This window comes from Drosophila grimshawi, unplaced genomic scaffold, assembly GCF_018153295.1.
Source record: "Drosophila grimshawi isolate 15287-2541.00 unplaced genomic scaffold, ASM1815329v1 contig_44, whole genome shotgun sequence".
NCBI lineage: Eukaryota > Metazoa > Arthropoda > Insecta > Diptera > Drosophilidae > Drosophila > Drosophila grimshawi.
In genome coordinates, this window is record NW_025063240.1 from 15,436,492 (window position 1) to 15,452,215 (window position 15,724).

Genomic DNA, 15,724 nt, shown 5'->3' on the forward strand with positions numbered 1-15,724 from the left:
AATTAGGCTGAAGTTTCAGTCGGAAAGTACTTATAAGCGGAAGGTTAGAATAAACAGTCTTGCATATATCAAGTATAATTACAGCTAATACTCAATTCAATTTCTTACTTAATCAATTCTTTATCTATAGACTAACTAGAGCTTTAAAATATCACATACTTTCATTAACTACAATCCACTTAATCTTATCTTTTTCCTTGTCCAGCTGCACGGTTCATAAGTCTCGACTGAAATGTGGTGCAAATTTAACATTCATCTTATCATGTTGTTGGGTAAAGTCCTGACCGCAACAACGACCACGTAACAGCAGAAACAGCAGCATCCGCAACACTAAGCAACAGGCAACTAGTTGCAGTTCCAATCCCCATTCCCCAAACATGATTTCATTCTCCGTCTCGACGATGCTGGCAGCGCCCCTAGTTGATTCGCATTGTTGACAGCGCTTCATTCATGGCATTCATAGGGCTGTGGTTGCCTTTGCTTCATCCCTCATCAGCCCTTCTCATCTCAGTTTCTTTTACTGCACCCTGTCCACTTTATTTATGAACTACGCTGCGATTTCTTAACTGCAATTTGAGCTGCTGCTGTGTTCGGCTCCTGTTGAGCTCCTGTGGCTGCTGCTCCGTTCCATTTGTGCTTTCTTCATGCTTCATTTGGCCCAACACAATTTCATCTGGACGTTTTTGCTGGCCATTTATTATGGTCATGCTGCTTAACAGTTAATTTGTGTCCCATGCACGTTCCGGAATTCTGAATTTCAATTCACTTTCGACATTCCACTGACGTGTGTCGCACACAAAAACAATAACAACACAATAAAAATAAAAAACAAAAAAAAAAAACAAGAAGAAAACATACAAAACCTGCTTTTTCTTGTATTTATTTATCGAACGTTTCAATTTCGATTTGACTCGCCTGTGCGTGACATTTTCAAAACATTGTGTGTGATAAATCTTGTTTGATTTTGGCTAATGCTCGTATTATTGCCCTATACATTTTGACCTTTTACGCTATTGGCTGTCCTGATCAGTTACCAATTAGCATTCGAAGCCCGAAGCTGGTAGATGGTGCTCCTTCAGGCCTCCAGCAACGATTTGCTGCCGGCTCGTTTGGCCAATTTCGCGCTAATTAACTATGTGCCAACCACACCAGCTGGAACTTTGCCAAAACCTCGTTCCCCGTATGCATGTGGTTGTGCCAGTGTGTGTTTTTGTGTGTTCATGTGATTTCATGCTTCTTGGCTACAGCAGCAGTAAAGGCAGCAACCAAAGTTACAATTTATGAGCACATCCTTGCACAGTAAGCTTGTGTAAGCAGCAGCAGTGGGGGGTGCTTTCTTCAACATCATCGTTAGGACTGGGGGCGTGGCATGCAAACACTTGTAACAGTTTGCTTTACATTCTGAGAGCAAACGCCCTCCAAAAATTCGTCCGACTGCCGAATATTGCATGGTGTCCTGATTCGTATTTGTCTCTGTTTCTCTTTCTCTCCCTCCTGTTGCTCTCCTTGTCCCGGCATGCACTTTATAACTGTTGACTGCGTCGAGCATCAACTAATTTTCCGGATTTTTTTTCCCAATTGCAATTTATAAAGTTTAGCCCAACTCAACTCATTTAGCAAGTCAAAAATTTCATTTAGCGTAAACATTTTCCATGTCATGACCGAACCATTTGCCACGAATATCTCAGCTTAGCTCCGTTTCGGTCTCTGTCACTTGCCAACTTTAGAAACTGCGCTTCGATGACTTTTTATGAACTTTTGTAATGTGCACAAAAATGGCAGAAAAGAACCCAACGATAGAAACAACCCAACAATGAACAATGCATTGAAATGAAATTTCTTTTCTCAATTGGATTTTAGTCAAGTTTCCCCAAACTTTACAAGCACAGCCATGTGAAATACATAATCCTTAATTTTTGTAGCAGTAACTAGAAATGAGAATTGCAAATATTGCAATATAGAACATTGACTGCAAATCGAGCTATTCAATTGCTATGAGGGCAATTTGATTTTATAAAGTTGCATCCAAGCCAAAATCAGTACAAATTGTAATTAAATACACTCGACTACAGAGATGCGTTGGACCTAATGCTATAGTCTATATATCTATATAAATTAGTATTTTTATCGAACCATAAAAAATACATTTTCAATAGAATATAATATTTTTTCCATAACTCAATTAGGTATGTAAAATATCTACTAAATAACAAATATATACACATTACCAACTCTATCAAATACGGGGTATAACTAAATAGGGCTGTTAACTCTGGCAACTACTTCTTAGTTAGCGCGAGCTAAGAGAAAAGCAAAAAGAATTTCTGAGAATGTTCCATAAGCTGTATAAAGCACAAGCGTTGTGAATGGCTGTGTGCAGCTTATGAGCGCACGACGGATTCAGTTCAGCACTGAAAACTGACGACAATGACTGACATAACCAATACGAGGGGCGAAACTTCAAGTTGGATGTGGGGGAGGTAGGGGGACTTAAGGCGATTGGATGGAAGGCGTGGCAAAGTGGCAGGTAGCAGTAAAAGTAACTGTAGCAAGTCAATACTAGAAGATGCTATTAAGCTTTGCTGTAAAGGAAATATTCAAGCATTTACTTCTAAAGTATGGCAATGAAATACCTTAATGTACTTTCTAGCTTTATTTAAAAAAAGAAACCTAAAAGCAGAAATACAGTGGTATTTTCCAAGGGGCAAATAGCACTTGCTTTAGTTTTTTAAGGAATACATTTAAGTGTATTTTACACGCAACATAAGGGAGACTAACCTCGAAGTAAGTTATAGCAGCAGCAGTTATTATAATGGTCAGTTTATCGTGCTACTCCACGCCTCCAATTCACAATAGCCGCAAGAATTTTGCATGCAGCGAGTCACATTATTTTCCGCCTTATAAACTTTTGCCGCTCGACTTTTCAGCGCCATGTCAAGCAGTCCTAGCTCATGCCTGTGTGTGTGCGTGTATGTATATATATATAAATAAGTGTGTGTATGTGAGGGCAACCCAAAATGCCGTTGATGCTTATCGTTGGCTAAAATTATGGAGATCCCAAAATCTTAAGTACGGCAAAAGTCCTTTTGGCGTTTTGGGCATGACGTGTATTTAAAGCAACTCAAGCAATTTCCCAACGTAAACCCAATGACTAATTATAACTCTTTACCTTTTATTGCAGCAGCTGTAAACTATGGCCAATGTTAATTAAAAGCGAATGGCAACAGAAACAGAGAACAGGCTTCAAAACCCATGTGTCTGTAAGCGCTGCGACAAACATAAATCAATCACTCGTAGTACAAGAGCAACATGTAGTGGGATAAGCTGTATTGCATACGCTATAAGGACTATTTCGATATACCATGTTAATGACTATTTACATGGCGCATGAAAAATGGCCATTTGTTTTCAATCAAATTGAATCGAGTAGAGAATGGACAACAAAAGCAACAGCAGCATCAACAACAACAGAAATGCAACAAGAAAGCATTTGGAAATGACTTAAAGCCGCTTATCGAAAAGAAACAAAGAGAAACCAAAACACACACACACGTAGACAAATTAAGCAAAAGCCTCAACGACATAAGCTCCAACAAGCTAACGGACAACACGGCGTATGCGTGATTAATTGCAGTTTAAACACAAACAGGAATCCCGCAAGGACGAAAACTCTGACAAAATGTTGCCAACAAATGTGATGACTTTTATGAAAAAGGTAAGTGTGAAATACCAAATATCCCGACTTCAAATATTTGTTGGTATTGTTGTCTTAAATAGCTGCCAGCGAAACTTACGCCTTAATTTATTGATTTTTTCATTATTTCATTATTATATTTTTCCTGCTGACACCGAAATTTTTAATGAGAATTTGACGGTTTAAAGTGCAGCAATAACAAAAAATACCAAATTGGAGATTAGTATCAGCTGCATTGGCTTAAGGTATATCAGCAATATCAGTACCCATCAGTATAGGTAGCCAATGATTTTAAGCCTTTTTTCAAACACGGATCAGCAAAGACAAACAACTCTAAATCGCGAAACGAGTAAGGGAATCAGCGTCAATACAAAGAAGAAAATACAAACAAAACTTTTTAATTAAAAAGTCCGGTAAATGCTCTGGACGCTTGACTGAATTTTTTTTGGGTGCGATGCATGAAGTTTACCAACAAAAAATATCAAAAATACATAAATAAAGGAGGCGGCAATCAAAGCGATTCAATTGTACTTAAACACCTGCTTGAGGATGATGCTTTTTCCTTTTCCCTCATTTTTCAAGGCTTAAAATTAGACGTCAGCTCAGTTAAAAAAAAAAAACAGTGAAAACACACAAAGGGCATGCCAGAGAAAGCCAAAGAAACCCAAGCAATGTAAAAGTGTAAATTCCGCTGAAATTCTTACTTAGCCCTTAAAAATGTTTGGTAAAAGTTTTTGAGTAAAAAGAAATAAAGGAATAAAAATAGACTTGCGACTTGAGACAAGCAAATGTCAGGCGACTGCTCAAGTTGTGCTTGAAGAAATGTTTCTTTCGGTTTCTGAGCTGAAAAACTTTGATTATATCAAATGGAGCACAAAATCAAAGCAGAAATCCACCGGACTAAAGTCACAATAATGTCCTGATTACATATCAAGCATTGAAACTGTCAGCAGATCCTTTAAAAGAAAGGAAAGGATTGTTCAAAGTTTTTCTATTTATTTTGCCATTTAAACACAACACAATTTTTGTATTCTTTTCCACTTGTTTTTCTTTTGGGACAAGAGTGGAAAGGCGAAAAGCAACCACAAACTTCAAAGGCAATCAGTGGGGCGTAAATGTGTGGCATGAAATAAGAAACAATCGGATGGAGAGGAAGTGAAAACGGCTCTAAGTTAAATACAGGCAAACACCTTTTGTAAATTATGTGCTGTAATTTTCGTAATAGTTTTCCTGGATTTTACCACAACACACACACACATCTCCTCGCAAACATGGGCATTACTTCACTGGCTGCCAACCATTTGCGACTGCTTGTTGCTTATGGTTGTGCACTGCAACAATCAGACAGTTACCCAACCCAAAGTGCTGGCCTGTAAGCCACATAATGTCTACAATTTTGTTCAGTCATATATCTTACCTGTGTGCTACACTTGTTACACTTTCGCCTATTTAACAAGAGAACTTACTTTTTGTACATGTTGAATTACATGAATTGATGTTAAAGGCTGCTGAATTGGAAAGTGCATTACATGTTCGTTGTAGATTTTGACAGGTGCTTTCACCTTGCCTTTCATTGAATTTTATTTGCAGTCAGCTGCAATTCATGTGCTTTCGATCATACCGCGTAAAAGCTGTTGATTCTGCTCCCCACCCCACGGTGACCCTACATTGGTGCTCTTATTACTTATTGACTTGCATTTTATGCAGCATACTTTGGGGCCATAAAGAGCGCACATATGGCTTGTATGGATTATGATGGCCAGAATAGCAGCACTTAAACCCCCGTACAGCAGCCCATTATTTTTGGCACTAAACACGAAACTATTTTCGGTTAGAAAAATAAAGGAAAAGAAAAACAACCCCCAAAATAAATGACAAAATTAACACGGCAATAATTGCACATGCTAAGCGGCAGCCCAAGACTATGAACATAGGTTGAAGGCAAAGCAGTCGTTGCGAGAACATAAATTAAAATAAGCGCCAGACCAAAGGCGTAGCACGGGCATAAAAATATAGACTAAGATTAGGTTCCACCCAGTAGCTGGGGCAGACAGAAAAGGACATACATAAATCCGCAGCAACATGGATATTACCTTGAGGCCGGCTTCGAAATGACATCATCAAAAATGTAGCGCAGACTGAGCACGAAGCGGCCATAATCTGCCACTAGGCAGCGCTTAGTTGAGGCTGAGTTCAGACCGATGAGTACTCCACGCCCCTCCCTCTATAAAGGCGCCCGCCAAAGGTAGGCAAACGAAAAATGCTGCAGCAAAAAGCACTTAGCGTAATTTGCACTGTGTCTGAGCGAGAAAGAGAGAGGTAGAGAGAGAGAGAGAGAGACAGAGACAGGGTATGAGATAGTGTACTGGTCTGTGTGTAGTCCATATAGGCGGCTGTTTGTTCCGGTTTCGTCGCCGCCATCGCTTTGGCAAATAGAAATTTCCACTTCATAAAATGCTGACAACGCACAGCACTTATGTTTGGGTAAAGAGGGAGAGGGGCGCTCGCTTCGTCGCCCTGCCAGCTTACGCATTATTGTTGTTCTTCTCAATTTTTAGTGTTACTTCCCCGCCCTCCCACCTTCATTCTCTCACACTCTACGATTGTATGAGAGTGAATGTGTGTGCATTAAAAAGAATGACGGCAATTTTTGAAAGCCGCTTGGCTGAGCACGGTTTTCGTAGTTTAACCTTCGCCTTTCCTTATTTTCTTCTTAATATTTAAACATATTTGCATATCAGTTTTAGTTAAGTTAAGTTAAAAGAATTTCTCTAGATAAGAAGTTAAAAAAAAAATTAAGTTTAATAATTTGTAATAAATGAATTCAATAGTCGATATATGTTCCGATCAAAACCTATGAAGCTTTAAAAAGAAAATATTCAGTTCCGGTCACCCAGGTGGAAATTGGTAAGACGAAGGTTAAACCAAAATTGCCTGCCGCATTTTACGATTTTTTGGCAATTTGTTGCGCCTGAGCCGTAGCCGGCCCAACAGTGACAACAACATATACAAAGTCAGTGAAAACTCAAATAAAACGCAACGCGTTATTTTCACCTGCCTGCGTTTTCGGCGTTTTCGACAATGACGATGCCCAAATTGAGCATCAGCTGCGAAGATGTAATCAAAATGATGATGGTACAAAAAGTGAAAAAAGCAAATTCAAATAAAATTAACAAATACGTGAGGCACAGCTGAGCAACAGATGCGCCTCCGTTAAATAAACAGTCATAAAGCTGTTCCGGAATTCAATTTCAGTACAGGTCGAATGAGCAGAGATCGCATTTAAGGCTGTGAAAATTTAATAATATCCACTTCGGTTTTTAGTGTGCAAATAACTATAAATATTTTGTAGCTGCCACAAATGAAACTTTCGGTTCAATACGTTGTTAATAAATTCTCAAAAATCGTTTTCTTATTCCCCGCGCGCAGATGGTGGCCACAGATGAGCAGACCAACGAGCGGCAACAGCATGCAACAGATTCCGGCGGTGGCGCCTCTAACACGGGCGCTTTAAACAAAATGAAGGCAACGCTCTCCTCATCGCTGCTAACCGTGACAGATAAAGGTAAGAGTTCGGGTTTCGGGTGCGGGTGCGGTGCGGGTTCGGGTTTCGAGAGTGCAAGCGAATTTATGGCATGAATTTTTATACAAGTGCTCATAAAGCTGCTGGAAAAATGTTACTCAAAACTTTGCCCTTGTAGTGTCAAAGCCAGCTGACGGTTGCCTGCAAATATATTACGGATACGCAGTGAAATGCAAACAAAAGGCCAAAGCTAAGTGAGCGCTCAAAGTGCACGCAACTTACAACAATGAAGCAAAACAAGAGAAATGCTAAGCTGGCGTTTCCCCTTTCCCTTCGAAGTGACATTTCTTAGTTTACGACACTTTAACCTTGTGCACAGCAACAAGCGCTGCGTATACGCAACATTTTCTTTAGCATTGTGCGCTCGCTGTGCAAATTGAATTATGCAAGGGTCAGTGCTAGGGGAGTAGCAAAATGCATTACCCAGTCATTGGCATTGCCATTATCATAGTCATTGTTATGTCTGCCATAAATGCGAATGACAGTTGTACATTTTTTACTAGTGTCCACATCACAAATCCAATGTCAATAAATGGCTAACAGGAGCAGCAATAGCATTCATACAGTCGCAAAACCCACGCTGTGACGCTGTGTTTTCTGTTGACTTTTGTGTTTTTATACTCTTACCGAGGGTATTCACTTTTTGTCATAAATAAAAATTGGTCTTATCGGAGAACTTAATTGAGTTGTATAAAGCAATTTAAATAACTTTTACAATTACATTGACATTCATTGAAAATTGAGATGAATTGTATGAAAATTCCAAAAGTATAAGTTCTTAATCTCATTCATATGTTTCATGTAAGGATATACAGTCTTTGGCATTCCACAGATAAATGTTATTCTTTTTTTTATTGCAGTTTAGTTGACTGTGCGGTGGCTTTCAGTTTTTATTGCAACCACATCAGATTTATTAGTTCGAAATAAAATAATATTTTACGTTTATTTAACCAACTCTACTCAAATCAACTCGGCGACAACTGCTGGGAGGACTCTACGCAATAAAAACGAAACAAATCCACTGTTTTGGAGTGCTTTCGCTGTTGTTTGTGTGCATAATTTGTGTACATATTTTGACCCCCTTGTGCTTGGATGCGACCTCGACTTTCAATTCGTATTGCCACTGCTATTCTCACATAATTGAATGTACTTAAGTGCACATTTTGGCGCACTTGTTAGTTACATTTCATGGACATGCCAACGAATGAATTGTCCAATGTTTATAATGCTTTTGGAAGGGATTTGAAATTGTTTTTATTGCCACACACTTTGGTTTTGCGCAAAAATGCAAATAGACTAATAAAATCTGAATTTTAGTTGAGAATCATCTAAAATCACAATTTTAGATATTTGCTGCCACGCGCAGAGGTTTGATTTGGTTTGCAAAAAAAATCTGTATGATTTATCTTACTGTATAATATTTATAAAATGCGCTGAAGAATGTTGTTCGCATTATGCTCCCACTTTAGGTTGTTCCACGTGGCCCAATAAAGGTCAGGCTTAGTCAAACCGTTGGCAAAAAGAAAGGACGCTCGTGCAACTGTGCGTATACATAATGTGACAAACAAAAGAAGCTTTGTGCTTGCCTTTCGACTGTAACTAATACACATAGCAACCTTTGGCAAAGCATGGCTGCCTGCATATCGTCGAATGTCGAATGCTTTTAGACAGCCAGCTGACCTGAGCCTAAGTGAAAAAATGTCGATAAGTTTTGCCATTAAGCCAACCCTTAATTATTTAACTCCCACATCTCAATTAATTGCTCAATCTGGCGGCACGCCCATTTGTCGCAATTTCCGTTTTGACTATCGCTAATCGTCGCCGTTTATTTTATTTATCGCCTTCGTCGTCTGCATTTATCACGTAACCAATTTACAAATGAATTTATTATGAAATCAGATCACATTTTACCCAAGCAACAAGTTAATTATTAAAACTGCCGTGCCCAGATGGAGTGTTTGGGGGTGCGGCCTTTAAATGCATTTATGCTCGCCTTTTGTTGGTCAGCTTTCATTCAGCGCACATTAACTGAGAACGACTTTTCTTTTTGTCGTTGCAGTTAATAAAATGTCGCCACGCCCCTCGCTGGTACCAACAGATGCGGATACCAGCGGCAGCTATGGCTCTCCCAGTTACCAACAGCAGCAGCAGCAGCAGCAACAGGAGGCCAGCAGCAATCTGAATAACAACAATAATAATTCGGCGGGTGGAGGCGTTGGCGCCGCTGCGGCCAAACAGGAGCCCGGTCGCCGAGCAGGCGCGTGTAGGGTGTGCCTCAAGTCATTCAAGCCGGATGACTACCACAAGACGTGCTTCGAGTGCCAGCAGCGGGTGTGTGAAGATTGCGCCAGCTACAGCAAGCTTGACGAGCACGAGGATGCGGTAAGTGTTGTTAATGGGATGTTGTTGTTGCTGTTACGAACTGCAGCAGGACAAGAGTTTTCCAAGCCACTGGGCAATGTCCACTTGTGGGCGTGGCCAGAAAAATAAACACATTCTGCCGCGGCGCTTAATTAATAACAAAAACCAGCAGTGGCTAGATATATATGTATATACGTAGTATATATACATGTACATAAATAAAATATATATATATATAATTACAATGTATATGCATATATATACGTATATATATATATACATACATATATTTATTATAGGAAAACTAAATCGCTGTCGGCATCTGGCTGTGACAATGAATGCGTGGGCGTGACAGCAGGGGCGTGACAGTGGCATACATTAACCGTTGCCTGCACAGAAATTAGATTACGTTTCGGGGGCAGCCAGACAGCAACGCCAACAATAACCTTATAGCCGTCGTCACCTCCTCTGACTGCCTTGTGGCATTAACAAGATAAAAGCCAGATTAGCGAGATTAAATGACGAACAAAGAGTGAAACAGTAGGGGAAACGGTTGGTAACTCAAAAAGTTGCACTTGGCCTGTTGCTTGGCTTGTAACCATGTTGTTTGCCCAGTCATGCATTAATATGGGGGCCACCAACCACCACCCATAACTGACCAACAGCTGCTGAGCTTGCTCATGTATCAATACAACACACAATGACCATTGACAGGATAACAATAACAAACCCATATATATCTCATATCTGTTGAATCAGCAGCAGCAGCAACAACAATGCCAAACTATAGCTGCAACTTTGTCTGGATGCTTGGTACTTTGGTAGCCCTTGTCATATCGGCAGCGTAGCGTTCATTGTTTGTGTGTGAAGTGTCCGGCAACGCCCTGCGCATAAAATTTAACGTTTCTCCGTCAACTGGCCACTTTGGTTAATTGAAATTGATGTTTGTGGGCGGCTACTAACTTACACACGCGCCTCCGGCTACAGCTACAGCCACAGCTACACAGTTACCAACACACACACACATGTACACATGCACACACACACACACACATTCACGTGAAAATGTATTTATGACCACAGTAGCGTAATTACGGCCAACGATTGCACAATGGCATCTATTGGCTTGACCACAATGTGGCCAAAACCGCTGTCATCATATAACATGAGCTGACATTTTGACGTTTTAGTAGGATCATATGCTTAAATCATTGTATACCAAAATTATTTCGCATGAACAGTGGCTTAGTATGAAAATATTAATATCAATGCTCTTCGACATTTAAATATTATCTGTATAATAATAAAGATAGTTTTGGTATGGAACTCGACTGACTAAAATTCCAATAAAATGTTAATAAACTGATTCAAAAACTGATCTCAGACTTTAATACAACAGTTTAATACATATGAAACTAGCACAAAATTTGTTGTTGGCCAACCATTGTAGCTACTGCAAAATAAGCTACTGCAAAATAAGCCCACGCGTCAGGCTTTCTCTCCCATAACATAAATTTACTGATTCTACATATGAAATCCGTGCGCTAAAGTCTTTAATGTGACTAGCGGTGGAAGCTGAAATCACAGCACTGTTTGTTGTGTTGCGGGTTTTAAAGAACAGTTGCAGTTTATTTCTCGGTGGGATCATGAACCAGAGCCACAGCAGCCATAATTATAGACCACACAACTTGGGAAAACAAAAGCAATAAATGAGAAAGCGCTGCTCCATCTGTTGCTGTTGCTATTTCTGCACACAGCCTTGGTACAGGGACTGTACAGCATGATCCATGATTATAGAAACACTTGATGCCCATACGCACTGCTGCAACTTAATTAAAATGGCGCAAACTTTCGGAGCAGCACTCACATTCGTGACTTTGGCTCCAGCTGCCGTTGGTTAAAATGAATCAACGACCCCCGGCTGAAAGCGTGGGGGGCATTATCCGGGCCTACTGCAGAGGGGAAGAGGTGTACTATGTGTTGATGTGGCAATTGCGATTGCTGTTCAGTTTTATCCCACTTTTTCTTTAATTTGTTGCGTTTTTTTGTGCACAACTCCCGATTGCAAGGTGGTAACCGCAACCACTTTTGTTCAAAATGTAATTAATATTTATATTCAACCTCCACGACAATAACAATAGCAATCGCAGTAGCAGCGTCCACCACAATAGTATATTGTGGTATTCTGCAACTCCAACGAACCAATAAATATTATCCCGCTGTTTCGTGCACCCCAAAATAGGATTTTACGTTTAGCTAAGCCAAGTTTAATTCATGCTGCGTACACAAAATATAATATTGCATTGATTTTTCCACACCTTGTCACAGAACATGTGGCGCTGCAGTGTTTGCCGTCGCAAAATGGCCTCGAGGGTGTGCATACCACAGGACTCGACGGACTCAACGCTGGATGTGCCCGTGCTGGAGGCACTGCAGCGTCGCCACTCGGATGCCAAATTGGGCAGCAGCACACAGACGCTGGCACCGAGCAATGGAGCCGCCTTGGCACCACCACGCAGTCCAGAGCTGCGACGACATTCAGATGTTTCACCTGCATCCCTGAAGGAGCTCGAGCGCGTAAGTTAATATCGCCATGAATTTCCAACCCGCGCTTGTCTGCCATGCTATATAATTGATGTACTTTCAGCAGCTGAAAGGCGGCCGCAGCATGGCACCCAGTCGCTCGAATAGCCCGCCGCGCGGCAGCGAACTGGAGCCCGCATTCGGTGCGCCCCTCTCACGGATGCAGTCACGTCGCGGCTCCCGTGTCTCGCGTCAGCACAGCTACGACGATGATATGCAGAAGGGTGGCGTCGGAGGTAGCATGGGCGGTGGTGGACCCGCATTGGGCATGGGACCTGATGCTGCAGGTCTCGGCATACCGGCAATGCCGCGCAGGTAATACACAAAAATACACTCTCAAATATTTTCAAAGGCATCAATGTGAATCTATAGATTTTGATCCAAATTTAAGGATTTAAATTAATATTATTGAACAAACCAAAAGGTTAAAAATGCTATAATATAAAGAAATGTATTTAAATGTAAACCAGTTCAAATTAAAAACAAAGAAGTTAATAGTATTTTTTTATTATTCTGCTTAAATAGGAAATCAGCATACGACGTCTTTGCGCCGGGAGTGTTGCAGGGTGCAGCAGCAGGCGCGCAGCAGCAACGTTCGCCGTGCGATGGAGCCGGTGGTGGCATGATGTTGCCAGGGCAGCTGCCAGGGTCGCGACGTCCCTCGTTTCGTGTGCCGCATCCCTCGGAGGATATGCAGAACGATGAATCTCCCGGCTCACCGGATAAGGGCAGCCCCGTGCTAACTGTGGACGATGATCGGCGTATGAGGAGACGCGGCTCGCAACTGTAAGTGGATACAGCCATCACGGAAGTGCTCACTGTTAACTCGGACTAATGTGATTTTTCTGTACTAGTCCGGACATTGCGGCGCTGCAAAATCGCGGTGCATTGCCAACGGGTTTACCGGCTTCGATACCAGCACCAATGGCCTCGTTTACTGGTCCCAATTTGGAGGATTTGGAGGCGCCGCGCAGGCAAACGTCCATGGATGGGGAGGCCATACGTATTGTCATACACGATGTTGATTCCGGTCCTATATGTGCATCAAAGCGTCGCATTATTCTGCGCCGGGACCCAACGGATAAGGCACATCGCAGTAAGTGAAGCTATTAGACTGACGCAGAGCACACAAAACGGGGCTCACCTTGAAGTGTATGTGTGTGTATGTGTGCTTGTATATGTGTGTGTGTGTATGTGTGTGTATATGGCTGAATATGCATAGCAAATTTTTCATTTGATGAAAGCATGCTGTGACTGTGACTGGGTGCTCCCTTCTAACCACACAGGAAATGGCCAAGTAAATACGAGTCATTACAACATTTGGTTATGCTAATTCAACTGAGCGACCAACCACCAACCAAAGTACCGCCAACATTTCCTGTCCACTCCCCGATCCGCGCACCCCAATTCCCCAAACAAAGTGTACCATGCGATGGCGATTCGAAAGGACCGAAAGGGCCCCGTGGGCCCTAATGAAACCCAAAACGGAAGCAAACTGCTGGCAGATTAAGCAACCGAGAGGATTTTATCGACATAAAGGACTACAAGCACTACAACTGCACCCCCAACACAATAAGCCATCTACACATACATCTTCACCTTTACTCGTTTGCATATACATACATACATACCTACGTATACATGCCACATGTATAATAATATTAACTTGCTGCCACTATTTCTCCGAAACCTCCCCACCCACTGTGGTCAGTCCATTCTTGCACAATGTGTGTGTGTGTGTATTTTAATTATATAAATTCTCTTTTCATTTCTTTTGGTATTTTTTTGCATTCCTTAGCTGGTAGCTGCAGCAGCTCAAATAACGATGCGCTTAAAATGACCGTGCAAATTAATTTTTAATTATCATCGCAGCAAAAAATCAATATCATAAAACGTGCCTTTGAATTAGGATTCAAGGAAATTGCATATAATAGGAAAGTGAGAGAAAGGAAAACTATTTTAAATTCAACGCAGCAATAGCAAGAGAAAGAGAAAGATTTAAGTCGAATTCTTTATTTTGCAAACTGAAATTATTAGCTATAAATGCACAAATTTGTTGAAGTAAGGGGAAACATTAAACAAACAAATTTCTTAAAAACCAATATATCAAATTCATTTACTTATTAAATTTTGAAAATACAGTGTTTGCCACTAATTGTAAAGTGTGTAATAGCTTTCGAAAACAAATTAATTTTCACATCAAAGCAAAAATAAAATTAAATAGAAATCAACTTGAGCAGTATCCACATTCCCTTTGGGAAACTGTCCTCTGGATGTGACACTTCGACACACACAATTTGCCTCTGGTCAATTGCCAAACGACACAACCAAAATTCGAAAAAAAAAAAAAACTTGCAAAACTGAAGCGAGCCATTGCAAATGTGAAAAGTTGAAACTAAGATGCGCAAGGTGAAGAGGAAGCTGCAAGAAAAGTGCAAAAGGGCAGACACAACTAGTTGAGTGAAAAGTTTATGCAAATATGTTAGAGCGCAAATTGAAAATCGATTTGTCAGTTAGCAATTCGTAATTGAAGCTCAAATCACTCTGGACACTATGTATATACATATATATATATATATATGGCAATCAATCATTTTACTTCAGCAACTAAATTTAAGTTGTGATATGCGTTATTTGTGTTGATTTGTTGCATAAGAAATACGTTAGTCGAGCACTCATTCTGTTCAGCGTTAGTCAGCTGAAAAGTATGCTATGCCTAATTGACCCAAAGTGTCAGGCACGAACGGATATAATTTCAATCAAAATAACTAGTCCCCCGCCACCTGTCTACCTATCTGTTACCCACCTGTGCCGCAAACGTGCGCCAGCCTGACAAGCTTACTTCTGCTATATAGTAAAATTTCAATTTGCATATCATAAGAAATGTCAATAGCCAAGGCAAAAGCCCAGCCTGCAATGATAAAAATGTGAGCGTGCGCATGTAGGGGTGTTTAAGTATGTATATGTACGTGTGTGTGTGTGTATAAGTTTGTAGGTGTATCAAGAGTTAATCATGCTCTCTTGGCTGGCTGGGTTACCTAGCTGACTACATGTCTGCCTCACTGCCTCACTGCCACAGTGCCACAGTGCCTGCCTACCCGCCTGGCTGACTGTCTGCTTACCCGGCATATTTGATATGCAACGAAGCAAGTGGAATTTTAATGCGCTAAACCATTTTCTTGGCTTGCGATGGCACTGGCACTGGCACTGGCACTGGCACTGGCACTGGCACTGACACTGGCATTTGTTGTGGCTGGCATCTTTATATATCCTTGCCCTAGCTATGCGCTATGCGGCTTTACCACAAGCGCACGCATGACGCACGCGGTGACTGTGCCACCACCTGCTTGTGGTAGTCAGCAGCTGTGCTGCAATTCGCCTTGGGAGATATCGACTTGCATGCGATGAGGATGTGTGTGTGTGTGTGTATGTGTGTCTGTGTGAGTGTAACTAATCGTGTGCCATATAATTTAAAAGCAGCTTGGGCTCTTGCCGTTCGTGGA

At 41.2% G+C, this 15,724-nt stretch overlaps 1 protein-coding gene across 2 annotated transcripts in view; it reads left to right on the top strand.

Moving 5' to 3' along the window:
• LOC6556425 (regulating synaptic membrane exocytosis protein 2) overlaps nt 1-15,724 on the top strand; it is a 54,277-nt gene that overhangs the window by 17,596 nt on the left and 20,957 nt on the right. For both annotated transcript variants that reach the window (XM_032742760.1, XM_001984085.3), the window contains exons 2-8: nt 3,182-3,715; nt 7,124-7,259; nt 9,337-9,659; nt 11,967-12,215; nt 12,286-12,536; nt 12,747-13,007; nt 13,076-13,317. In XM_032742760.1, the coding sequence (XP_032598651.1) occupies nt 3,680-3,715; nt 7,124-7,259; nt 9,337-9,659; nt 11,967-12,215; nt 12,286-12,536; nt 12,747-13,007; nt 13,076-13,317 (1,498 nt within the window). In that variant the 5' untranslated portion in view covers nt 3,182-3,679. The remainder of the gene's footprint in view (nt 1-3,181; nt 3,716-7,123; nt 7,260-9,336; nt 9,660-11,966; nt 12,216-12,285; nt 12,537-12,746; nt 13,008-13,075; nt 13,318-15,724) is intronic.